The sequence below is a fragment of the Leptidea sinapis genome, chromosome 2 (genome assembly GCF_905404315.1).
Source record: "Leptidea sinapis chromosome 2, ilLepSina1.1, whole genome shotgun sequence".
Taxonomy (NCBI): Eukaryota; Metazoa; Arthropoda; class Insecta; order Lepidoptera; family Pieridae; genus Leptidea; species Leptidea sinapis.
This window is the reverse complement of record NC_066266.1, coordinates 15,931,043-15,953,287: the sequence shown is the minus strand read 5'-3', so window position 1 is coordinate 15,953,287 and position 22,245 is coordinate 15,931,043. Positions and strand designations below refer to the sequence as shown.

The 22,245-nt window shown below is 33.7% G+C and overlaps 1 protein-coding gene across 2 annotated transcripts; it reads right to left on the bottom strand.

The window, feature by feature from the left end:
- Positions 1–102: 102 nt before the first annotated feature.
- On the bottom strand, positions 103–19,105 carry LOC126977296 (arfaptin-2). Of its 2 annotated transcripts, none has more exons than XM_050826078.1 (7): positions 19,052–19,105; positions 18,640–18,770; positions 18,336–18,500; positions 18,032–18,200; positions 15,758–15,910; positions 3,456–3,603; positions 103–3,364 (listed from the first exon to the last, which is right to left on the bottom strand). In XM_050826078.1, the coding sequence occupies exons 2-7, from the start codon at positions 18,743–18,745 to the stop codon at positions 3,218–3,220; spliced, it is 888 nt and encodes a 295-aa protein (XP_050682035.1). In that variant the 5' UTR covers positions 18,746–18,770; positions 19,052–19,105; the 3' UTR covers positions 103–3,217. The 2 variants fall into 2 exon arrangements, with proteins under 2 accessions (XP_050682035.1, XP_050682027.1); XM_050826070.1 differs by lacking the exon at positions 19,052–19,105 and adding an exon at positions 18,880–19,045.
- Between the last annotated feature and the right edge of the window lie 3,140 nt (positions 19,106–22,245).

The following is a 22,245-nucleotide window of genomic DNA, read 5'->3' as shown; positions in this document are numbered from 1 at the left end:
TGTCTTTTTCTTCTGTCTCTCATTATATGTTACATATTTAAAAACTATTTAGGAGTTGTTTGGTCTTTAAATTCAAAGGAAATTAGGAATAAAACTCAATAATAGTTCAAAAAGTTCATCTATTTTTTACACTTTCACTCTAAATAAATAATAAAGCTGAGCTTAATAATTGATATAATTATTATAATATTAACTTAATGTAAAGCATTAACATAAATGCATTTTTGACTAGGTATCTAAAACACAATGCATAGCACATCACATTGCTTCTATATCCCTACAATAAGTACAATAAGTTACAGTTGCCATTCTTATACAATTATATGAAGTATGCAAACATAATCAGTATTTTCAAGTGTGCTCCTTCACTTCTGGGATTAAAAGTGTATATAAATTTAACTTGCCTTGCCAACAATATTGGTTTCAATAAATAATGTTTCTAAGTACTATAATATAATGAATATTCAAGGATTAGCACATTTGTACATAATCTAGATAAATATAATTTCAAATCGACTTGGGAATATAATAATTACAGAAGTAGTGTCATTATAATTTGCAACATGAATATCAAAATCTGGCCTCCTAATACTTTATAATTTAGCTATAAATATCTAATAATTATTGTGGAATGACTGCAATGATATAATCACTAGTTATGGTGGATTTTAATTATAACAATCTTGGTTGTAGGTGCTATTTAGCTATAGTATGTTAAATCTAAGTCACTTGATATATGGATATAGTGACTTTGGATTTAACACCATATTTGGATATGGGGACTGTTTTTAAGTGAATCATTTGTAATATGCTGCTATAAATCCCTTGCAGATATTTATGTGACCTGAGTCTGCCCCTGAAGCCACAGTTTTCTTTTCTTTCGCTTACAATCATCCATCCTTTATCTTTTGTTTATAAATAATTTATATTGGCTAAGGTAGTAAAGCCAATATGTTTTGCTTTTGGAATTAAATTTTATGGTTCAGTTATAAAATGATATTCTGAGTACCAACTATGTTTATTAAACTTTTTAATAAGTATGGCTCTTAGAACACATATTGACTGTTTAAGAAATTATTTCAAAATATAAATTTAAAAAAATATACTGTCATTTAATGGTGAAATGCTGATTTGTGCAAAAGTTTTGCATTCAACAAAATCTACTATGTGGATAACGGTGATAAAATTAATATAGACTATACATGTGTCTATACCTTTGTCTGGAATGATGAAAGTAGAATGGTCCCTTCAAACCCGAAATCCACCATTTTTTTAACTCAATTATTAATAATCTACCTTTAATATTATAGTGTACCTTTTGTTTATGGTGCATTGTAAGTTGGAGCTACTAAACATAAAAATTATAAAATTAACATGCTGACAATGTTATATTCAATCTCAACACCATTGAATGTGATTTCGTTCATGTCATAATTATCTCTATTTGTCAACACAAATTTACAAACATGGCATGTGTTAAATATATTGAACAACATCTAAAGTTACAATCTAAAACAAAAAAGTCCCAAAAAATAGGATAATATATTAAATATTATTTAATTTGTATCAAAAGTAAACAAATTTCAGTATGTCAATAAAATATTGCAGAAGAAACAGTGTAGGGGAAAGCATGCAGCCTTGCGGGACACCAGTGTTCATGTCTTTGAAGTTGGAGCATGCAACATTTATAACAACATTGATGCTCGGATTGGCCAAGAAGCGAGTGATCCATTTGCACAACCTCTCGGGACGCCCAAAGGATGGCAGTTTCGCTATAAGCGGTTTATGTCACACCCGATCGAAGGCATTCGCTATGTCCAAACTCACCGTCTACGCGGGTGAGGTATGCAAGGCAGTTGAGTGACCCTGACGGAAACCGTACTGGCAGTCGTTGATCAGCTGGTGCTCCTCTAGGTATCCCAAGGTCTGGCAGTTGATAATCGACTCCATTACTTTGGAGAAAATAGAGGTAATGGCAATGGGGCAGTAGTTGGACGAATCCGGGGGTACACATTTCTTAAGGATCGGGTGCACTAAAGCCGCCCTCCATAATTTCGGGACTACGCCTGATGAGTAGATGACTTGCACTGCAGATTATGCGGTGGCATGGCACATTGGTCATTCAGTGTCGAGTTGGACGCAGTGAGAGCCCAGTCCCTGTGCAGTGGCGGGATAGCTGGCTGGCTGGCATTTGCTTGGACAGTCTTGATGAGTGAGTAGAATGCAAGAGTTCCCGAGGGAAGGCGTGAGTCTCCTGCCAATTTTTCCAATGTGCTTCGATTTCGCATCAGCAATCACAGTTTTGATGGATCTGGAGGCATGATTCTAGTGTTTTTTCAGTTCGTTGGAATTCACAACATCCTTAGATGTCACCACATTGACCCAAGCCTGATAGCATCCTCGCTTTTGGTGAGAGACCATTTTGTAGGAGCGGTCAAACCATGGTTCCTGCCACTGGTAGGCACCGAGGAGGATGGAATGAAGAGTTCTATACCTTGCAGTATTACATCAGAAACAGTGTCAGCAGCGTTCACAGTTACAATGCAAATCAGAACGTTTATTGAACTGATAACAATGATTAACAATGGCTTAAGTTAAAGCTTATGCAAAAAAGTACCGCATCTCATCCCACTGTGACCACTTTGTTACGTTTTATTTGTTGTTGTTAATAGTTCTATAAATTTTGTTGTTCTGTGTCGCTATAAAAGAACTGCTAGAAAAAAAAATATTTTTACTAAACCCATTATAATAATAATAATCAGCATTACAACACAACACGTTTATATGTATTTGTATACTATCATCACCTAGACGTCAGGTGTAGAGATACTGTAACCGGGTAGTAGTCTAATATTTGAGTAGTTTCTTTCATTTAGATTTTAGTGTAAAGGAAAATACTAAAGTATTTGATATTATTGATATCTATCGTATTTATATTCAATAAATAAAATTTATATAATATATAGGTGAATAATAATACTGGTCGTATAAAACATTAAACTATGGTAAAATAGATTGCGCGCAAATAACTGTTTGTAAGAATATAAAATTAATCAAACATTAAAATAAAAACGAGAGTTAAAGTAGCTCCACATGGGCAGTTTGAAGTTAAACATGATATATATTTTATTTTCATCTAACGGTTGATGTCAGGGAATTGCTATAGCGAAATTTAGCAAACGTTATTAAAGGTACATAGTATAAGAGACAGTTTGTATTATTGATGTGTCTGATCAGCGGGGGCGGGGGCGACGCCCGGCACGCTGAAGTGTCGCACGGCGGCCTCCAGCGCCACGTTGTTGCCGCTGAAGTACGCCGAGATCGCGTTGTGGAACAGCAGCAGCTGCTTGTTCATCACCTTCACCTGGACCACACCGACGCGGATGTGAATAATGAGGACAAACAATGTTTAAGTGTCATTGGTCAAGTTATAATGGCACAGTCGGCGCGCGTACCCGGTTCTCGTGCAGCAGGTTCAGCTTGACGGCGGAGTCGTCCCGCAGCCGCTCGTACTGGCGCCGCTGCTTGTCGATGCTGTGCACTAGCGAGTCGGGCACGCCCCCGCCCGCCTCTATCTCGCTGCGGTACGCGTCGTACTCCACCCTGCCGATGTTATTTACATTATTAATTCACGCTAGAAGAGCACGACCACCTCCTGGGGTTGAAAAATCCAAAAAATGTAGACCAATAACTAATCTTTATGATTATGCATGTCGATAAAAACTCCATAAGGTACTATAATCTAATACAAATAGGATCAATTTGAAATCAAATATTGCTGATAGCCCTTTACGCATAATATGTCAGAAAACAAATATCAACAAGAGTTGATATACCGCCAGCCCTTATGAATCCAAAAACAAATGAAATCACAACAAAGTCAGTAGAGGTAACTGAAATATTTGATGATCAATTTGAAAATGCATACGTGTGTGAGCCACTTGGGAATTTACCAGACGTGAACATTGAGTGAGTACAGGAATCATAAGAAATCATTGTATTTACACCAAAAAAAGTTTTAAAGGCTATTAAAACTTTTGATGAATTGACAGCTAGTGGTCCGGATAATATTACTACTAATATGCTCCAACAATGCAGCACCATCATTAACCAGGTAACTTTTATAATGAATCATTCCCGACTCGTGATCACACCAGTGTGACTACGAGCAATTATTTTTCCTCGTCGTCACACCAAGGGTTTTACTACAACGTGTTGGTAATTGATATAAGTAATGTGTCAATTTATATTCTCACGATCTCGACATTCTTGATAGTTTAGATAACAAATGACTATGGGCGGAAAATGTATTTTCCTCGTCTTCACATCACGGGATTTACTACATCTTTTATATTTTAACGTTAGAGGTGAAAAGTCTATTATACATTACAATATAAATATGATTATGTATCTTCTCTAGCTCTTCCCCTATAATTATTTTATACAAATCATTTCAAATGTGTACTTTTCTCTCTGAATGGAAAAAAGCACGATTAATAATAATTTACAAAAAAGGTGAGACAAATAATGTTTTAAACTACAGACGGCGAAATTGGCAAAAATGGGCTTGACAAGGGTTATCAAATTGATTGGATAAACCTTCACAGACTTCTCCAGCTCTTTTTACAAAATCAGTCATTCAATCTTGCAAAAAAACTTAATTGCTTGTATGGAATAGGTGGAGATATGGAGGATGTCAGTTTGTATCAATAAATCGCTTGGAATAATTTGTTGCTATGCCTCAGAAGTTCCCTGTTATATATAGTTAATGACATAGGCTCTTTTATTGAACACAGTACCTATTCTTTATACGCTGATGATATGAAACTTTCTAACGAAATTCACAGTGTTGATGATGTAGCATTATTGCAAAGTGATACAACGCGTGTTCAGATGTGGTAAAATATAAATAAAATGTGCTTGAACGCTTCTAAATGTTACCATGTTACATTTACGAATAGAAAGAATATTCTATCTACAACTTATTTCATTATTATGAACAATTGGTGAAGGTCACTGAGGTGAGAGACTTGGTGATAACACTATATATATATTAAATTCACCTTTATACCACATTATAATAATATTTAAATCAGTAAGGCTTATAGAATTTTACGGTTCATAAGACGAGCAACTAAACGTTTTATGAAATCAAAACCTAAAATTATTGTATTATTTAATTCCTTGATCCGCAGCACACTTGAATTCGGTAGCGTTATCTGGACCCCTCAGTATTATGTCGACAGAGGTTCTATATAAGCAACAGAAGGAACTATGGAAAGCGATTTATGACATTAAATTTGTTGACATTATACATAGATACTGAACGAATTATAAAATTATATATTACGTCTTATATTATAATACCTTTAAAATTTAATTAAATTAATATTAATGATAGCATTGTGAAATCCGACATGTTTCAGTTTATTTATTTATTTTATTTATTTATTATATACAGACACTTTATCACATAATATTACATTATATTTGGTCCCTACACTAGGCGTAGCCTGTCCTGTAGGCAACCAATTTACATCCTAAGGTTAACAATATGAACCGAAAGGTCAAAAAGTGCACTCTGTATATGAGTGTGTGTACACGTGTGTGTGTGTATGTGTGTGTGTGTGTGAGGGTGGGTGTGAGTGAGTGTGAGTATCTGATTAATCATGTTACAAAGTATTAACATTATATGAATGCTAAGCTATCACTTTAAGAATAGCTTCCATGTCTGCATAAATGAGTGTGTCTAACCATCTCTGTATTTTAAATTTGACCTGATGGACCGAGCAATTTTTAATAGAACATTTTAAATTTACCTTGTTGTATATATATGTATGTAAGAATGGGCTAAATCTACTTGCAAATGTTGTATTTATTATTGGTGTTGGAATCTTGTACGAACGGCTATCTAGTAGGTTTTTATAATTAGGCAAATTCAAGACCTCCTTATGCATGCTTGTCATAACACGCAAGATAAATATACCTCGGACAGAAAGAAGTTCTAAGTCTTTATATAGTTTATGTGTTGGGTATCTAATAGGTTTTTTAAAAATCACTTTAAGGACAGCTCTCTGTGCTCTTTCTAAGAGTATCATGTGTGAAGTAGCCGCCCCTCCCCACACAGCGATACAATAAGATAATACAGATTGACCGATTACAAAATAAATGGTTTTTAGCAGATTTAAAGATGCCGAAGCGCGTAAGTTCTTAAAAATATAGATCAGCTTGCGGACTCTTTTCGCTGTTGTATTAAGATGTTGCTTAAAGTTTAAGTTTTCGTCCATGACGACTCCTAAGTATTTTATATGAGTAGTTCTACTTATACTATTGCAAGAGCAAGGGCCAGATAGAGCAACAGGACATGTGTGGACTTTAATATCAAAAATGTGGGAAGGGGATGAAGTTTTCGTTTTATGGAAACAGATGTACTGTGTTTTAGTGAGATTTAAGGTGAGAAGATTATTTTGTAGCCAAGATGCAATATTCCTCATTCCTTGTTCCGCTGTGTGTAGTGCAGTATCCCAGTTTTTCCCGTAAAATAAAAGAGCTGTATCATCGGCATAACAGATGACGTCAGAGCTGGATACTTTAGTTTTCATGTCATTTATATACAAAAGGAATAACGTGGGGCCTAATATACTTCCTTGGGGGACGCCAAAATCTATTGTATTTGGATTGCTTTTCTTATGATCCACTATAACACACTGAGTTCGGCACATTAAATAGCTTTTGAACCAGTTCAGGCAATTACCTCGAATACCTAGGAGCTCAAGTTTTCGTAAAAGTATAGGAATACAGACTGTATCAAAAGCCTTCGCGAGGTCTAAAAATACACCGATACATGCTTGCAGCTTATCTAGTTTGGAAGAAATAATTTTTGTTACTAAGTCTACAGCGTTTTCCGTTGATTTTTTTAGTGCGAAACCCGAATTGTCTGTCAGATATTATTTTATGTGCATCAAGAAAACTTGTCAATCGCTTGTGTACTAGTTTTTCTAAAATTTTTGAGAATGATCCTAATAAAGAAATCGGTCTATAGTTCGTAGGATTCAATTTGTTACCCGACTTATGAATAGGAACAATTGCAGCCATTTTCCAGGCAGTAGGAAAAATGCCTTGAGATAAACTTAGATTACATATGGTCGTCAGGGGGGGAGTAATATTTTTTTTGCTAATATTCAAAAGGCGGTTTGATATTCCATCCAGTCCAGGAGCACTGTCAAGATTAGAGTTACTTATCAAGGATTCAATTTCTCGTTCATCAGTGGGTCCTAAGAAAAATGATTGCGCTGGAGTATTTTCGAGTATTATCTTACTAGCGAGTGAAACTTCTGTTTCATTGCATGCTGTGAGTATCTTGTTTGCAAGAGTTTTACCTATGCCTGCAAAATATTCATTGGAATAATCCAGAGATTCCGTTACAGTATCTTTAATATTGGTGAGTTCTAGTGGTACTTGATTTATTTTCTTGGTGTGGGAAATTGTTCTTATACTCTTCCAGAGCTTTTTAGGGTCGTGTTTGTTTTTTTCCAATTCAAATGACTCATGTTTGTGTTTTAGTTTTCGCAAAAGATTTTCGGTAACGTGTGTATATGAGTCTGACCGTGTTATTGTTGGGATTATTACGTAAGTGTAAATGTAAGCGATCTTTGTGCCTAGCACACCTAATTAGACCAGGCGTCATCCAAGGCTTGAAAGTAATTCTGGATCGACTTATTCGTTTCTCTTGTAAATGTTTGCTTATAATGTTTGTTAGAATAGTATCAAAAACAGATACTGCTTTGTTTATATCAATGCTATTATAGACTTCTGTCCAGTCAGCCTGTCTTAATTCTTCTACAATGCGCTCTAGATTATAATTATTTGTGAGTCTGCAAGTTTTATGTTGTTTGGTATCTTTAGTTACTATTCCGGCAATTACAATATCATGATCTGTAATATCTTATTTGTAAATAACTGACTCCGAGTGGTACTTAGAAGTTACGTGAATGTGATCTAGGCACGAATTAATTCGTGTAGGTTTATTTACGATAGGCTGAAGGTTTAGCTCTGCTAACAAACACAGATATTTCGCACAAGTAGCCATTTGACTATCATCATTAGAGCAAATATTAATATCCCCAGCAACAATTACACAACGAGCATCTTTAATATCTTGGATTACTGTAGCTAGAGAATCTAGAAAAGGCGATGTATTTATAAATGACGGCGATCGATATAGGGCTAGTACGACAAGTTGATTTTTTAAAGTAATTTTTAAGCAATTTGCATCTTCAAAAACGGGCTTATCAACTTGCTGTGACCAACGTTCATTTACATAAGCAACTACGCCTCCTGCTCTATTTATGTATTTATTAGTTCTAAAAAAATTGTATCCCTCTATTTGGGGTATGGTAGAGTCCTCATGTATCCAGCATTCGGTCAATACTATAACGTCAAAGAGCATACTAAATCTAGACAGGGTCACCAAAAAGCTATCGAAATTACGTTGGATACTTCTTACTTAAAGGTCAGAATTTTAATATCAAATTTAGTGTTAACAAGAGTTCTACAACAGTCAGGACTATGTGCAATATGGCAAAAGTCATCGGGCGTATCGAGTTCTATAAGAATTTCCGAATTAGCCATTGTCATGGTTATCAATCATAGGATTTGGAAAAATATCCATACTGAACGTTTGCCAAGATAGTCCAGATGTAGTATAATATATAATATGTAATTTACTTAAATTTACTAGTTCGGTTAAGTATTTATGAGAGATATAACAGGTGAAGTGAATATTTAAATGTGATAAAACAGTTTAACAGTAGAGTGTTGGTACTTAGCTAATTTTATAACATATTTTGCATATCAATTGACGAAACATATTGGATTATGAATAATATTAAGCTAACATCTTAAGTACAATGTTTCTTGCAAATAAAATTTAATTTCAGATTAAAGTTTTTTAAAATGTATAAGCACTCTGATGAACGACATATGCTTGACCACTCGTTTTTATATTAAGTTTTAAACAACATGCTAGATACACCCAATATTCAGAGCAAAATAACATTTAACATACCGAGATTAGGGACAAGAAATAAAACACAAAGTTTTCTATCTACCCACCAAAAGAACTATAGTTGGCAGTAACGCGCCACTATATCGTGTCTGTCATTCATTAAATAAATAATCAATATCGTACTTTGGTGTTGCGGTTTGAAAGACGGGATTGGAATTTGTGCAAATATGAATATTATGTCGACCAAATAAAATAAAATCTTCTTTGAAGACTACTTCCATGTAGGCAACTAAGATAAAGATCAGTCTTTCAAGCAAAAAAAATCCAGTATGAGAAATAACTGACTATGAATAAAATAATATTGTGTCGAATGTGCGAATGTGAGAATTTAAATATTACTCAAAGTATTATATTATCTCCAATACCAATTTAACTTTTGTTTATAGAAGGGAAGCCTGTAAATCCATGTTGCAGACTATAACAAGATGACGCTGTTAACACAACTTAAAAGCTGTTCACCGATTTCCGACCAATCGGTTTAATACCACATCGATATTCAGGTATCTTACCAACAACAATACCTTTATTATAACACTTTTTCTAAGACAAGTGGGTGGTAGTTCATCTGTTGGTTACAAGTAACAGAGTTAGCTGGATGATGATTTTACTAGTTAGATTGTTGTGAGCTTTCTAAAAGTTTTATTATAATTGTATAAACGAGCATGCCCATTTGGTATCGACAAAAGTGTCGGTTTCCAGTAAATTATTTAAGCTTGCTACGAATGCGTATTTAATTATGTTACTTTAATGCAGCGTAAGTAGGGTACATAGTCAAGACAAGAATCATTTTAGGAGTTTTTAGTCGACTTCAAAAAAGGAGGAGGTTCTGAATTCAACTGTATTTTTTATGTTTGTAACCACTGAACTCTCGTCTGGGTGAACCGATTCTGATGATTCTATTTTTATTATATTAGAGAGATGCCTAAAACATTAATGCATAAAAAATTAAAATTATGGCTAATAGATAAATGCTTTTATAGTTTAAAAGAATTCTTTAGCCAAAAATAATAGTATTTAAATGCAACTAATGTTTATTTTATATTATATTATTGAATTAAAGCTATGTAATGTGTATTAATAACGTATAAATATAAAAATTCCAATATTGACAATCAAATATTTGTATGCCCGTATATTGGCGAATTGTGCTGTATACCAATTAATTGTTAACAACTATTTTATTTTATTTATTTATTTTATTTTATTAGGAAAACATACAGTATTACATAACATAAATAGGTTAAAAAAAAGTATACATCTATTAACCATTTACAGTTTTCGCATATAAGAGACTATACTCGTGTTACAAATAATGAACAAAAATACAAAAAAGAAATCAAGAAGTAATACAATAAAAGTATATAGATATAAATACACGAAGACAAACTGAATGGATATTATAGTATTCAGGTATTCAGCAATCAAGAGAACACACTCATCCAACGCCTCGTCAATGTACCTCTTAACGCGTTTGGTGACGTATTGAATATATCGAAATCAGGCAAGTCTACTGATATCTGATTTATTGCTTGTGGACACCTTATAAAATATGAATGCTGCCTGTAATTAGTATTGCAATGAGGAACGTATATAGTACATTATGTCCTGGTGTAGTTATTGGGCGCTTTGATACCAATTTGTGATGTTAATTTAGAAGAATCTATCTTAGAGTGAAGTAACTTAGAGTAAAAAACAGTATCAGCTATTTGACGTCTTATTTGTAATGGAAGTATGTGATGCCTTTTACATCTTATTATACATGTATAATCTGCATCATATGTATTACACTTATATTGTAAATATCTTAAAAAAACTTGTTTGAATTTTTTCAAGTCTATTAATGTGAACTTCATATTGAGGGTTCCAAACCTGAGAACAATATTCAAGGGTGCTTCGAACATATGAACAGTATAGTATTTTAATGAGTTTTATGCTAGAAAATTGAGAACATATCCGTTTGATGAAACCAGAAGATTTCTTGGCCTTTTTAACTATATTATCGATGTGTTTTTCATATGTAAGTTTACTGTCATGTGTAACACCGAGGTCTCTAATTTCATTAACAGAATTAAGAACAACGCCCTTTATTTTATATTTGTATTCTATTATATTATACTTACGAGAAAAAGTAATGGAATGACATTTTAACGCGTTTAGGTCTAGTTTATTAAGAAGACAGTATGCCTCAAATCTGTCTAGATCTGCTTGAAGAAACTGACAATCTGAATCTCTGGTGATTTTTGAGAATATTTTCATATCATCAGCATACAGCATAAAATTGGATGTTTCAAAGCAACCGCCTACATCATTAATAAATATATTAAATAATAGAGGGCCTAGTATTGAGCCTTGTGGCACTCCAGAACAAACAGTAATCCAAGAAGAGGCATAGCCTTTTACAACAACTTGTTGACACCTATTTTCAATGTAAGAGGTGAACCATCTGAATAGATTTCCATGTATTCCAGCAAACTGAAGTTTCTGTAACAGTATGCAGTGATCAATTTGGTCAAATGCTTTACTAAAATCGGTGAAAACAGCATCTACTTGTCCACCTCTGTCCATACCTGCAGTCATGTAATCAATAAAATGATAACAGATTAGTGGTGGTCGACCGATTCTGCATGAAGCCATGTTGTTCAGGTATGAACGTAGATTTTAGAGAGCTGTAAACCTGAGTGTAAATAATACGTTCAAAGATTTTGGCCTGGATTTTCACCTGCATCAGCTACACGACCCTCTAATGTTAATGTGGATGGTAGGGAATTGGAGCCTTTTTTATTTGATTTTACGTAGGACCAAAATAGTTTAGGATTCGCAGCAATAGAAGTTTCCATAGTTTTGATGTAGTTCTTATGACATTCATCCTCCAATTCCTTAGCTCTTTTCCGTAGGATAGTAAAGGAAACATAATCATCGGTGTTGCCATATGTGTAATATTTATTTATATATTTAAATTTTTCTTTAAGTATTTTTTCAGAGATATAGTGTACCACGGTGGAAAAGATTTCGCATTAATATATTTTTTCGGTGTATAGTTATTAATTAAATTATATAAGTGATTATAGAAACAGTCCACAGCTTCATCCAAGGTCCCACAATTTAGACATTCATCCCAATCGATCTCTCTAAGTGACGAATTGATATTTACATAATCACCTGATCGGTACTAAAGTACGGTAGATATTTAAACCTAGGGCTAACTTTAAGTAAATCAGTTTCACTAGGAGTTAATGATATAAAGAGAGACTTGGGATGAGCATCTTCCGGTACTAAGGGGTCTAGACAGGTTTTAACGGATAAGGTATTATTACTTAGAATCCAATCTAGTACTCGGTTGCTGATATTATAAGAACAACTGCCGCAAGCTTGCTTCTAGTAAAACATAAAAAAAAAATTGCGCGTCTCCCTTAATACCTGTGGGATCGGAGTGATCATCATTATGGTACGTAGTCCATTGGATATCTTTCATATTGAAATCCCCTGCAATAATAAAAATATCATCAGGACAGATAAACTACTAAGGATAGTTTATCTGTAAAATTTGTTAGCTGAGAATTAAAACTGTAGCCAAGATGTTCATCACATAAATAAAGTACACAGAAATGTATTTTGGTCATACCACTCTTAGATTTTATCATCACCGTGACCCACAAGTCTTCGGCAGATGAATTCCATTCAGGCTGAACGAAAGCTGTTAATTCACAGCGAACTGCAATTAAAACACCTCCTCCGTATAATTCCTTCGTAGCTGAGTAATTTCTGTGTCGTCTCCATACTGTATAGCGATCATCAAATAATTCGCTATCGCTAATACTCTATAACAACCAAGTTTCCGTAATAAGTACGACAGCATAATTACTTAAAAGAAGGTTCCGTTTAAAAGCACTTGTTTGCACGAAACCGCTTGTGTTCTCATAATAATTTTTTTAATTATTAATAGCCATTTGAACTTAATAATCTGAAGCACAATTATTACATCTAAGCTTAAGAAACCTACACCCTTTAAAGAACATTTTATAACATTAGTGACTACAGTAACGAATGAAAAAATTATGATAATAAAATAAACAATAGGGGTAAGCAAAGGTATTATTGAGCAATACACGTCCTTTAAGAAATTTACAAACGACAATTCACAGTAAATATTCAGAATACGTCTTGAAAATGGGATAAAATATTGATGAATGCAAATATTTAAGCATATAATATGTCTGAGAAAATATAAAATAACAAAAATGTATTTGAATAATGCAAAGAGGTAGAAGTTAATTACTACTATACAAAGATAGTAAATTGGTAATTCAAAAGTACGCACAAATTTAATTATTATAATAGAAATTAAAATAGAAAGAACAACACTATCTAAGTATGATGCAAGCGATAATAGGCCCGAACTATGCAAAGCGCTCGCAAAAATGTGCCATAAAGCAACGCTGTGTACAGCGAAACGGTGTGATAAATGCGTGTTACTTGATTGACTTACGTGCCGGTTCCGTCTGCACACATCACTTCGACCGGTCTTGCGATAACAAGAACAACGGACATCGGAAATATATGCATTTTTCAAGCTTCTTGCAGTGAAATATAAGTGTGTGTTAAATATCATAAAGAAAAAACAAATTAATAAGAGAAATACTAAATACATAAAGTTATTATAAAGAGATACGATATTAATTATTAAATAATTTTCCCTAAATCCTTTTCTTCTTTGATAAAAAACACGGCAGATGTATCGGACTTTCGGGCCATTATCTTACAATGTCTAACCCATATATAACGAAAGTTCTTCTCCTTTGCTAACAATTTTGCTTTACTGAGCAGATTTTTATAAAATGGAGTCAAGCGGTTGTTAAGGTAGAAGTTACCTGGATTGTCTTTGTAACCAAGATCTGACAGCTTGTTTGCTTTTAGTTTACGAGCTGAGGCGATAAGCTCTTCTTTCTTATACCGGTTTTTAAACGCAATTAAGATCGGTTTCTCAGTGTTGGGTGACCGGGTCGGTAAACGTGCGATATAGTTGATTTCAATTCTTTCCAAAGGTATGTTGCACAACAGGCCAATATTTTCCGCTATATCGTATAAATTTTCGTTTCTCTTAAGTGGTATGCCCCGCATCTCTACGTTATTCGCCCTTGCAAACTGATCACGATCATGTAGCTCCTTTGTAAGTCTAACCACCTCCTCCTTTAATGTTGGGACTTCACGAACCACTCTCTCAACGTTCACTATTCTGGAGTCCAAGCCCTTGATAGTTCCAGAGAAGTCACCGATCGATTGGTGTGCCAGTTCTAATGAGTCCTTTAAGTTATTAACGTCATCTCTGATAGACTTAATATCCACCGCTAAAGTTGTCCAGTTGAGTGGGCTTAGGCGAGCTTCCACCTTTGCAATATGTGCGGTCTACGATATACCCGCACAGCTATAATCGAAATTACGCTTGCATCCCGCACACAGTACTCCGTCATTTAAATCCTTTTTACAAGTATCACACTTCATCACTTCCACAAAAACTTATAAATGTTTGTAATAAGAGTATAAATTATAAACAAAATGGTATTGAAGATGAGTTAATGATTGCATAAACAAAGTGATTAACAGAGGAATTGCGACACTATTAATGTGGATATAAGGTTCAGTTTAAGTACACTTCTTAGGACACCGTACAAACAAAATATGAATACGTGTTATTTGCAACGCGAATAATTCGTGACTGAATAACATTTAACATACCGAGATTATTCTTTATTTTATTGAAAAGGATGTACTTCAAATGTAGTTTGATGAAAGTTTGGTGAGGTTCCGACTATGGGATCCATGACAAAGTAACGGAACTCTTCAATTCTGAGGAGCAAATTAACGATACTCAGCCGAATCCTTGATATCCTATCCGGACATTTGAGTCACCTACCGTAACATCGCTATGGTGAAGTAATTGTCGTAGTCGAATATGATGATCAATGGAGCTCCTTAACGTGGGAAAATATGTGATAGGAAGCATTATAGTCTTTTGGTATCAGGCAATTATTGTTGAAGAAGAGATTGTCTTATGTATGACGCGAGTATACCTTAATATGTTCTAACGTCATGCGTTCAACTTTTTACTTACCAGGAGAACATAAATATGGTAGTGGTGATACTAATGTTTTTGATAGCGGTTGAAATCATGTGTTATTCTAGCAAAATGTACCAGGACTTAGAGTTTTATATACCGTTTAGAGGTTCATGCACAATGCACATCTTAAAAGAAGAGTAATTTAGCTTTAACAAGTCCAGATAGCAAATAGGTAGACACTTGAAACATATATATATATATATATATATATATATATATATAATATGGTATAGACATGGTATATGGACAGCTAAATCTAGTAGCGTTCGACTGGCTAGCTGTCTGGTGGTGGTTACTGTAGAATGAAACGAGCGATCGCCATACTACGGTAATCCGAGCTTTATTGTCAATTTAATATTTTGTAGAAGTAAATATAATAAATAAATAATACATTATTTTATTAGTAATTGGGACATGTGAATTAATATAAATAAATAAATAGATTGAAATATGCGATAAGTCGCCTAAAATTTTAAAAAGGTTTCACTTCTACCACGTGTGAATGTGGTAGAGATGTTTTTTTTGTCTTTTAAAGATTCTTATATATGATGAATACAATTTATAAAAGTGGTAACCTGGCTGCCTCGTAGTGTCGGATGGTGAGCAGCGTGTCCTCCATGCTCTTGTTGACGAGCGTGTTGAGAGCGTTGTTGAAGAAGTGCAGCGCCGCCAGCAGGGTCTCGCCGTTACGGGTGAGGGAGCGCTGCGTGTCCGCGTTGTACAGGAACCTGTGGGTTGCAGTAATTGTAAGTCAGCCAAGTGTCTAGTGAGCAAGTTACCAACAAATTACATACGCAATTCAACTTCAACACACTTGCGAGGAAAAAACAAACATGTATAAACAAAACAAAATGTAACAGAAAGTCATCGGAAATAGCGCGTAAATGTAAAGTGATTGATTACATATAGCCATATAGCCTACTTCAAAACTATATTTTTTGTGATAAGAAGTATGTATTTATTTTATAACAAATTTTGATGATTACAAGTAATTTAACAATAATAAATATTTTATTGTCTTAAATGGAGCAGATATAATTATTCCAAAATTGTAAAAAAACCTTGTTGTTACAAAAACAACTGTATTACGCGATTTGTTAAGTTTCAAAGTGATAAATTTGAAAACAAAAATATATAAATAAATTTGTAAAGTAGATGTTGTAGATGAAGCCACAACCTAAAAGTTGAAGAAAGCATAAAAATTTACAGACGATATGTCACTCGAATTGTTGGCTCAGTTGGAAGAGCGAACACTCGGAGCGCAAAAGGTCGTGGGTTCGAATTCCGCATTGTTCATAAATTTTGTTTTCAAATTTTATATTTGTTAACATGGTTAAATTGAAAATGCTCTCTTTACTCGCACTTAATTTGCAGTTAGGTACTAACTTAACTTGGTAGGGTGTAGTGTGTAATATCATTATGTGTGCTCTAAGCCTAGCCTCACTGTTCAAGCAAGTGTATTGAAAACAGACTTATGTTAATTACTAATATTATTATGGTTACCTATTAGTATTACTTTACAAAAATAATATCCACCACCACCATGAAACAGTGCAGCCCACCTTGTTATTTCTGATGGAAACACATATCTGTGTACCAAATTATGTTCATAGCTAATTTGCCTTACCCTTGTGTTGCTATTTTCGTTTTTTTGGTGGCGTGAGTGAGTGGTCGCACTTTACAAATGTTGAGGGTTGAGTGCGGCATACTATATGACAGACTGTAGATGTTGAGGCCCACATCCACATCTTAATATACAGTTTCCAGTGTGGTGATGAAAGCCTGCACATCATAGGGACCATATTTATTCTATATGACAACATAATTTTACTAAATAATAGATGTTTATTCTGATTATTGTGCTTATATCAAATTACAATGTCTAAGTTTTGATTGACAACCTTTTGGGAACATTCAACTATTGCCACATTAAGATTATAGTGCCTAGCAAGCACCCAAGTCTCACAACACCAACAACCTTCTACATACATACTACGTACATGTCAGTGGATTGGGATGAGTTACTTTTAGTCATTCTACTCTTGGGGCGAAATACTGACCCAAGGTGATTCGAGCAACTATTTTTAACACATTAAAATGTGTGTAATTGTTACTGTGTTCATACATTAGTTTTGGCATTACATTTTTAGTAATTTTTTTTAGCTAACCCAACATTTCCTGACCTTTTCAGAGCTCATCCCTAGGGGACTGGGGTTCCATGCTAAAACTAATGTAAAAACACAGAATTTCATGCGGTTTAATTCTTTAAGAAGTGTTTTATTTAAATTATAGGGATTGTTTCAATGTCAATTTGTAGCAATGCATTTTAGTTGTGTTTGCAAAAATGTCAAAGCACATACATTGCAATTTAGCCCTTGATGTGTTAAGCAGTAATTGAGTGCAAAGAACAGGTAAATAATGTTTGGTTTGAGCTCAAACAATCTGTGTGATGTGAAGGTAAAGGGGTTTGATCTTAGACAAGATACTCTATTTATATGTGCTATACCATTGAAATACTAAGTAACTCTGGTTTGTCAACATAATATGGACAACCCATATAGCCCAGTGGTTAGTGACCCTGCCTACTGAGCTAGAGGTGCCGGGTCTGAATCCCGGTAGGTGCAAACAATAAAATGATGAATATTAATGTTTGTTTCCAAGTCATGGATGTTTATATATATTTATGTAAATATATTGTTGTCTTGTACCCATAGGACTTGCTATGCCTAGTTTCTGGGCAAGATAATTTGTGTAATAGTGTGTCAATATTTATTTAAAAAAAAATAAGTTTTTGAAAGTATGGCTGACAAGTCAACTTCACTAGTACCCATAAGTCAAAACAAACATACTGATTTTGTAGTTCAGGTGACTTTTGTGCTAGTTCAGCAAATCCTTCTCCGAGTGCTCTCTGTGTAGTAGCAGCCGCTGACAACTGTGTTGCTAGCAGTGTGCTCAACCTCAGAATGTTAGAATATTTACGCTGAGTCTCACGCAACATCTCTATCTGCGCCTCCAGTTCTGGAACATAAATAGTTATCACATATTATAACATTTCTATTCATTTTTCAACTTTATTTAGGGGTGTCCCCAAAGTAAAATATAGATCTATAGAAATACACAAACATGTATATTTGCTTCATATATTATACTCACCAGTATCAACAGTGCGAGAGCTCTTTCCTAGTTTCTCATATAGCAACTGTTTTGTACATTTGTATGTAGATACACTCCAGTTCTTAAAATGGTCCAGTTTTGTGGAACCAGATTTTATGAGAGTACTAGTGGCAGTAGCACCATTTTGTGTCAAATCTGGTGTTGCTATAACAGAGATAAAGATGAAGCTTGAAGATTTATTTATAATTAAACCACAATACTATAATATTAACAACTAAATATGATAATAGAGCTTGATAGTGATGTTATCCCTAGAAACTGTAAATATTAATATTTTACGTACCATAGGAGGATGGAAAAGGCATGGATCGTGATGTGGGAAATTTCGCTTCTGTTCCTGAAGTAATTGAATCACTGGAGTCCCGAAGTGGTGGTGTATCTTTTAACATTTCGTGAATGCTTCGCTCCGACTGCCTGTCACCAAAACATTAGCGTTGAGTCATATCACAATTAGACAAACTATAAATGTAATAATTTACAATCAAAATTTGGTTTTGTTGGAAAAAATAATGATTATTCTTACCACTTAGACATATTTCCAGATATACAATGATTATTTGGGGAAGTAAGTAATACTATATATTTAAAGCTTTAGACAAGAAAGTTTATATTTTTAGATAACAGCATGATCGGCGATCATAAGAAGTTATTATTTTAGTACATAGTTTGTATTTAAATTTATTTAAATCTCGTACCTTTAATAATTATAATGAACGAAAATTACTAATACTACATACTTACATAGTACATTGACAATTTGACTTTGACAAGGTTTAGTGTTTACCAATTGACATTTGACATTGATATAGCATTATTTTGCAGACTTTTTTTTATGATAATAAGGGACGAGACGAGCAGGACGTTTAGGTGATGGTAATTGATACGCCCCGCCCCTTTAGAATGCAGTGCTGCTCAGGATTCTTGAAAAAGCCAAAAATTCTGAGTGGCACTACAATTGTGCTCGTCTCGTTGAGACATAGAGTTGGTTTTTAATCATTACAATTGTTAACTTAAAAAGTTCAAATTTCAAATTCAAATAGTTTATTTCTCAAAATAGGATAACCGAATCACTTTTTGAAGTCAAGAAAATATACAAATAATAGAATAATACAGTCCTACTGCTAATTTATTTACATTGCATTAATCCCATGCACTTTTATCTGTTATATAATCTTTAATTGTATAATAAGCTTTTTTTTAAAGTTTCAGTTTAACAAATATTTTAAACTTTTTTAATTGTAGTTTGCAAATTTCTTCAGGGATTTTATTATAAAAACGGACACATTGTCCTCTGAATGATTTGTCTATTTTCGTTAGCCTTGTGTGAATCAGAGCAAGATTATGTTTATTTCTAGTGTTGCAGTTATGAATGTCACTGTTTTTTTTAAAACGATCTATATTTTTATGCACAAATATTAGGTTTTCAAATATGTATTGACATGGTACTGTTAATATGTTGATCTCCTTAAATTTATCTCTCTACGAATGTCTACTGGACAGATTGCTCGAACAGCTCTTTTCTGCAGCACAAAAATCGTTTGAATATCACTAACGTGTCCCCACAGTAATATACCGTAAGACATAACAGTATGGAAATAACTAAAATATACGACACGTGCCGTGTCTTCGTTTGTGAGCTGGCGAATTTTCCTTACAGCAAATGCTGCAGAACTAAGTCTATTCGCCAAACCAGCTATATGTGGACGCCATTGGAGTTTTGCGTCTAAAGTAATACCTAAAAAAAAACTGTGGTGTCTACAAGTTCCAAGTACTCCCCGTTCACAGGTACATTTGAATTCACCTGACTGACATTTGGGGTTATGAATTTAATACATTTAGTTTTCTTACTATTCAAAAGCAAATTATTAGCATTGAACCAATGAACAATTCTGGACAAAGCATTGTTTACATCATCCAAGACTGATTCACGTCTTTTAATCTTAAATAAAAGGGATGTGTCATCAGCGAATAGAACAATTTCATGATTATCCTTAACAACATATGGCAAATCATTTATATAGATCAAGAATAGAAATGGACCAAGAATTGAACCCTGTGGGACACCCATTTTTATGGTTGATCCAGGGGCGCGCTGTCAACAGTCTGAATTCTATTTTCTAAATAAGAACTAATAAGTGTCAGCGCATTGTTCCTGATGCCATAGTGTTGTAATTTCCGGATAAGAGTCTCGTGTTGGACGCAATCGAATGCCTTAGATAGATCACAAAAAACATCAAGCGCATCCATTGAATCCTCCCAGGCATCATAGATATGATGAATAAGCTCAACACCCGCATCAGTTGTTGAGCGACCTTTCGTAAATCCAAACTGTTTACACGTCAGCAAAGTACTAAAGTGTATCTGCATTTGATTTAAAATAAGTTTTTCAAAGATTTTACTGAAAACAGGCAATATAGATATAGGTCTAAAATTTGAGAGATCACATGTATTACCTGATTTAAAAACAGGTATTGTCTTACTGTATTTCATCAGATCAGGAAAGGTACCACAATCAATACATTTATTAAATATTATTGCTAATTGTGAAGCTATGACAGAGATTATAGTTTTAGTTGAACTGACAGAATGACCCCAGAGGTCAGTTGTATTTTTTAATTTTAAAGAGTTAAATACTTTAACGACCTCAGTATAGTGCACATATTGAAATTTAAAATATTTAGAACATTCTTCGACATTTTCTTTCAACATAGTTTCAGCTAGTAGAGGTGAAGAATTTAGGGACTCAGTTGTTGAGATTGGGATATTCAAAAAGAAATTGTCAAATAATGAAGCTAATTCAGTTTCTGATTTAACCCTTTTCCCGTTATATTGTAGGCAATAATCAGTCTTATGTGATTTAGACTTTCCTGTCTCAGCATTAATAATGCTCCATGTGGTTTTTATTTTATCATTGCTATTCTTAATCTTTTCACTTAAAAAACGAGATTTAGCTGTTCTACATACTATTTTAAATATTTTGGAATATTTTTTAACATAACTAATGAATTTAACACTTGTGTTAAATTTTTTCTCATTGTATGATTCATACAGTCGTTTTCTACTTTTATGGATGCCTACAGTAGCCCAGTCACTAAAGCATGGCCTTTTATTTATAAAAATAGTCTTAGGTGTAAATACTGAGTTATATTCCTCACTAACAATTTTAAAAAATGTATTATAATGTGTATTAGGGTTTTCACATACTTTAAGTGATGTTAGTTTTAACATCAAGTTATGTTTAAACATTTCAAAGTGTTTTGTGGTTTTTGTTATTACTGTACATTCTTCTTTAGATTTATTTGTAATACTAGGCAATTTAAATTGTACTTGCTGACCACAGTGGTCAGAGGTTAGCTTACTTTTATTATACTTATTAGTTATTGTATTACAATCTGTAAAAATATTGTCTATGCATGTTGCTGAAAAAGATGTAAGGCTAGTGGGTTCTAAAAATATATTTTTACAGTTAAATGATTGAAACAAACTTTTTAATTTGATTCACAAAGAGGAATTTTCCAATAATAAATCTACATTGAAGTCTCCACATATGATTTTTTTTTGTTTTTATTACAAATCATTGATAGAGCTTTCTCCATTACATTTTCAAAACTGTCATATGGTGCCGAGGGTGGTCTGTATATGCTCATAATAATTAATTGCTCCAATTCAACACAGGCTATTTCAATAATCCGTTCTATTGAGAGTCTGACAATGTCTTTCCGCTCCTTATATTTCAGTTCACTACTGATCAGTATTAAAGAGCCACCATGTATGGCTTGTTCTCTACTGAATGAACTACCAATCTGGTGACTATTTAAATTAAAAATTAACTGATGACATTTTAGCCAATGTTCTGTAATGCACAGTATATCTATGTTGTCACAGTTCA

Excerpts from the sequence above, each read along its gene's own strand:
- LOC126977296 (XM_050826070.1), bottom strand. Across the intron at positions 18,501-18,639 it reads GCCTTTTCCATCCTCCTATG|CAACACCAGATTTGACACAA; the intron begins GTACGTAAAATA and ends TCTCTGTTATAG. Across the intron at positions 15,911-18,031 it reads TCACCTGAACTACAAAATCA|GTTCCTGTACAACGCGGACA; the intron begins GTATGTTTGTTT and ends TGCAACCCACAG.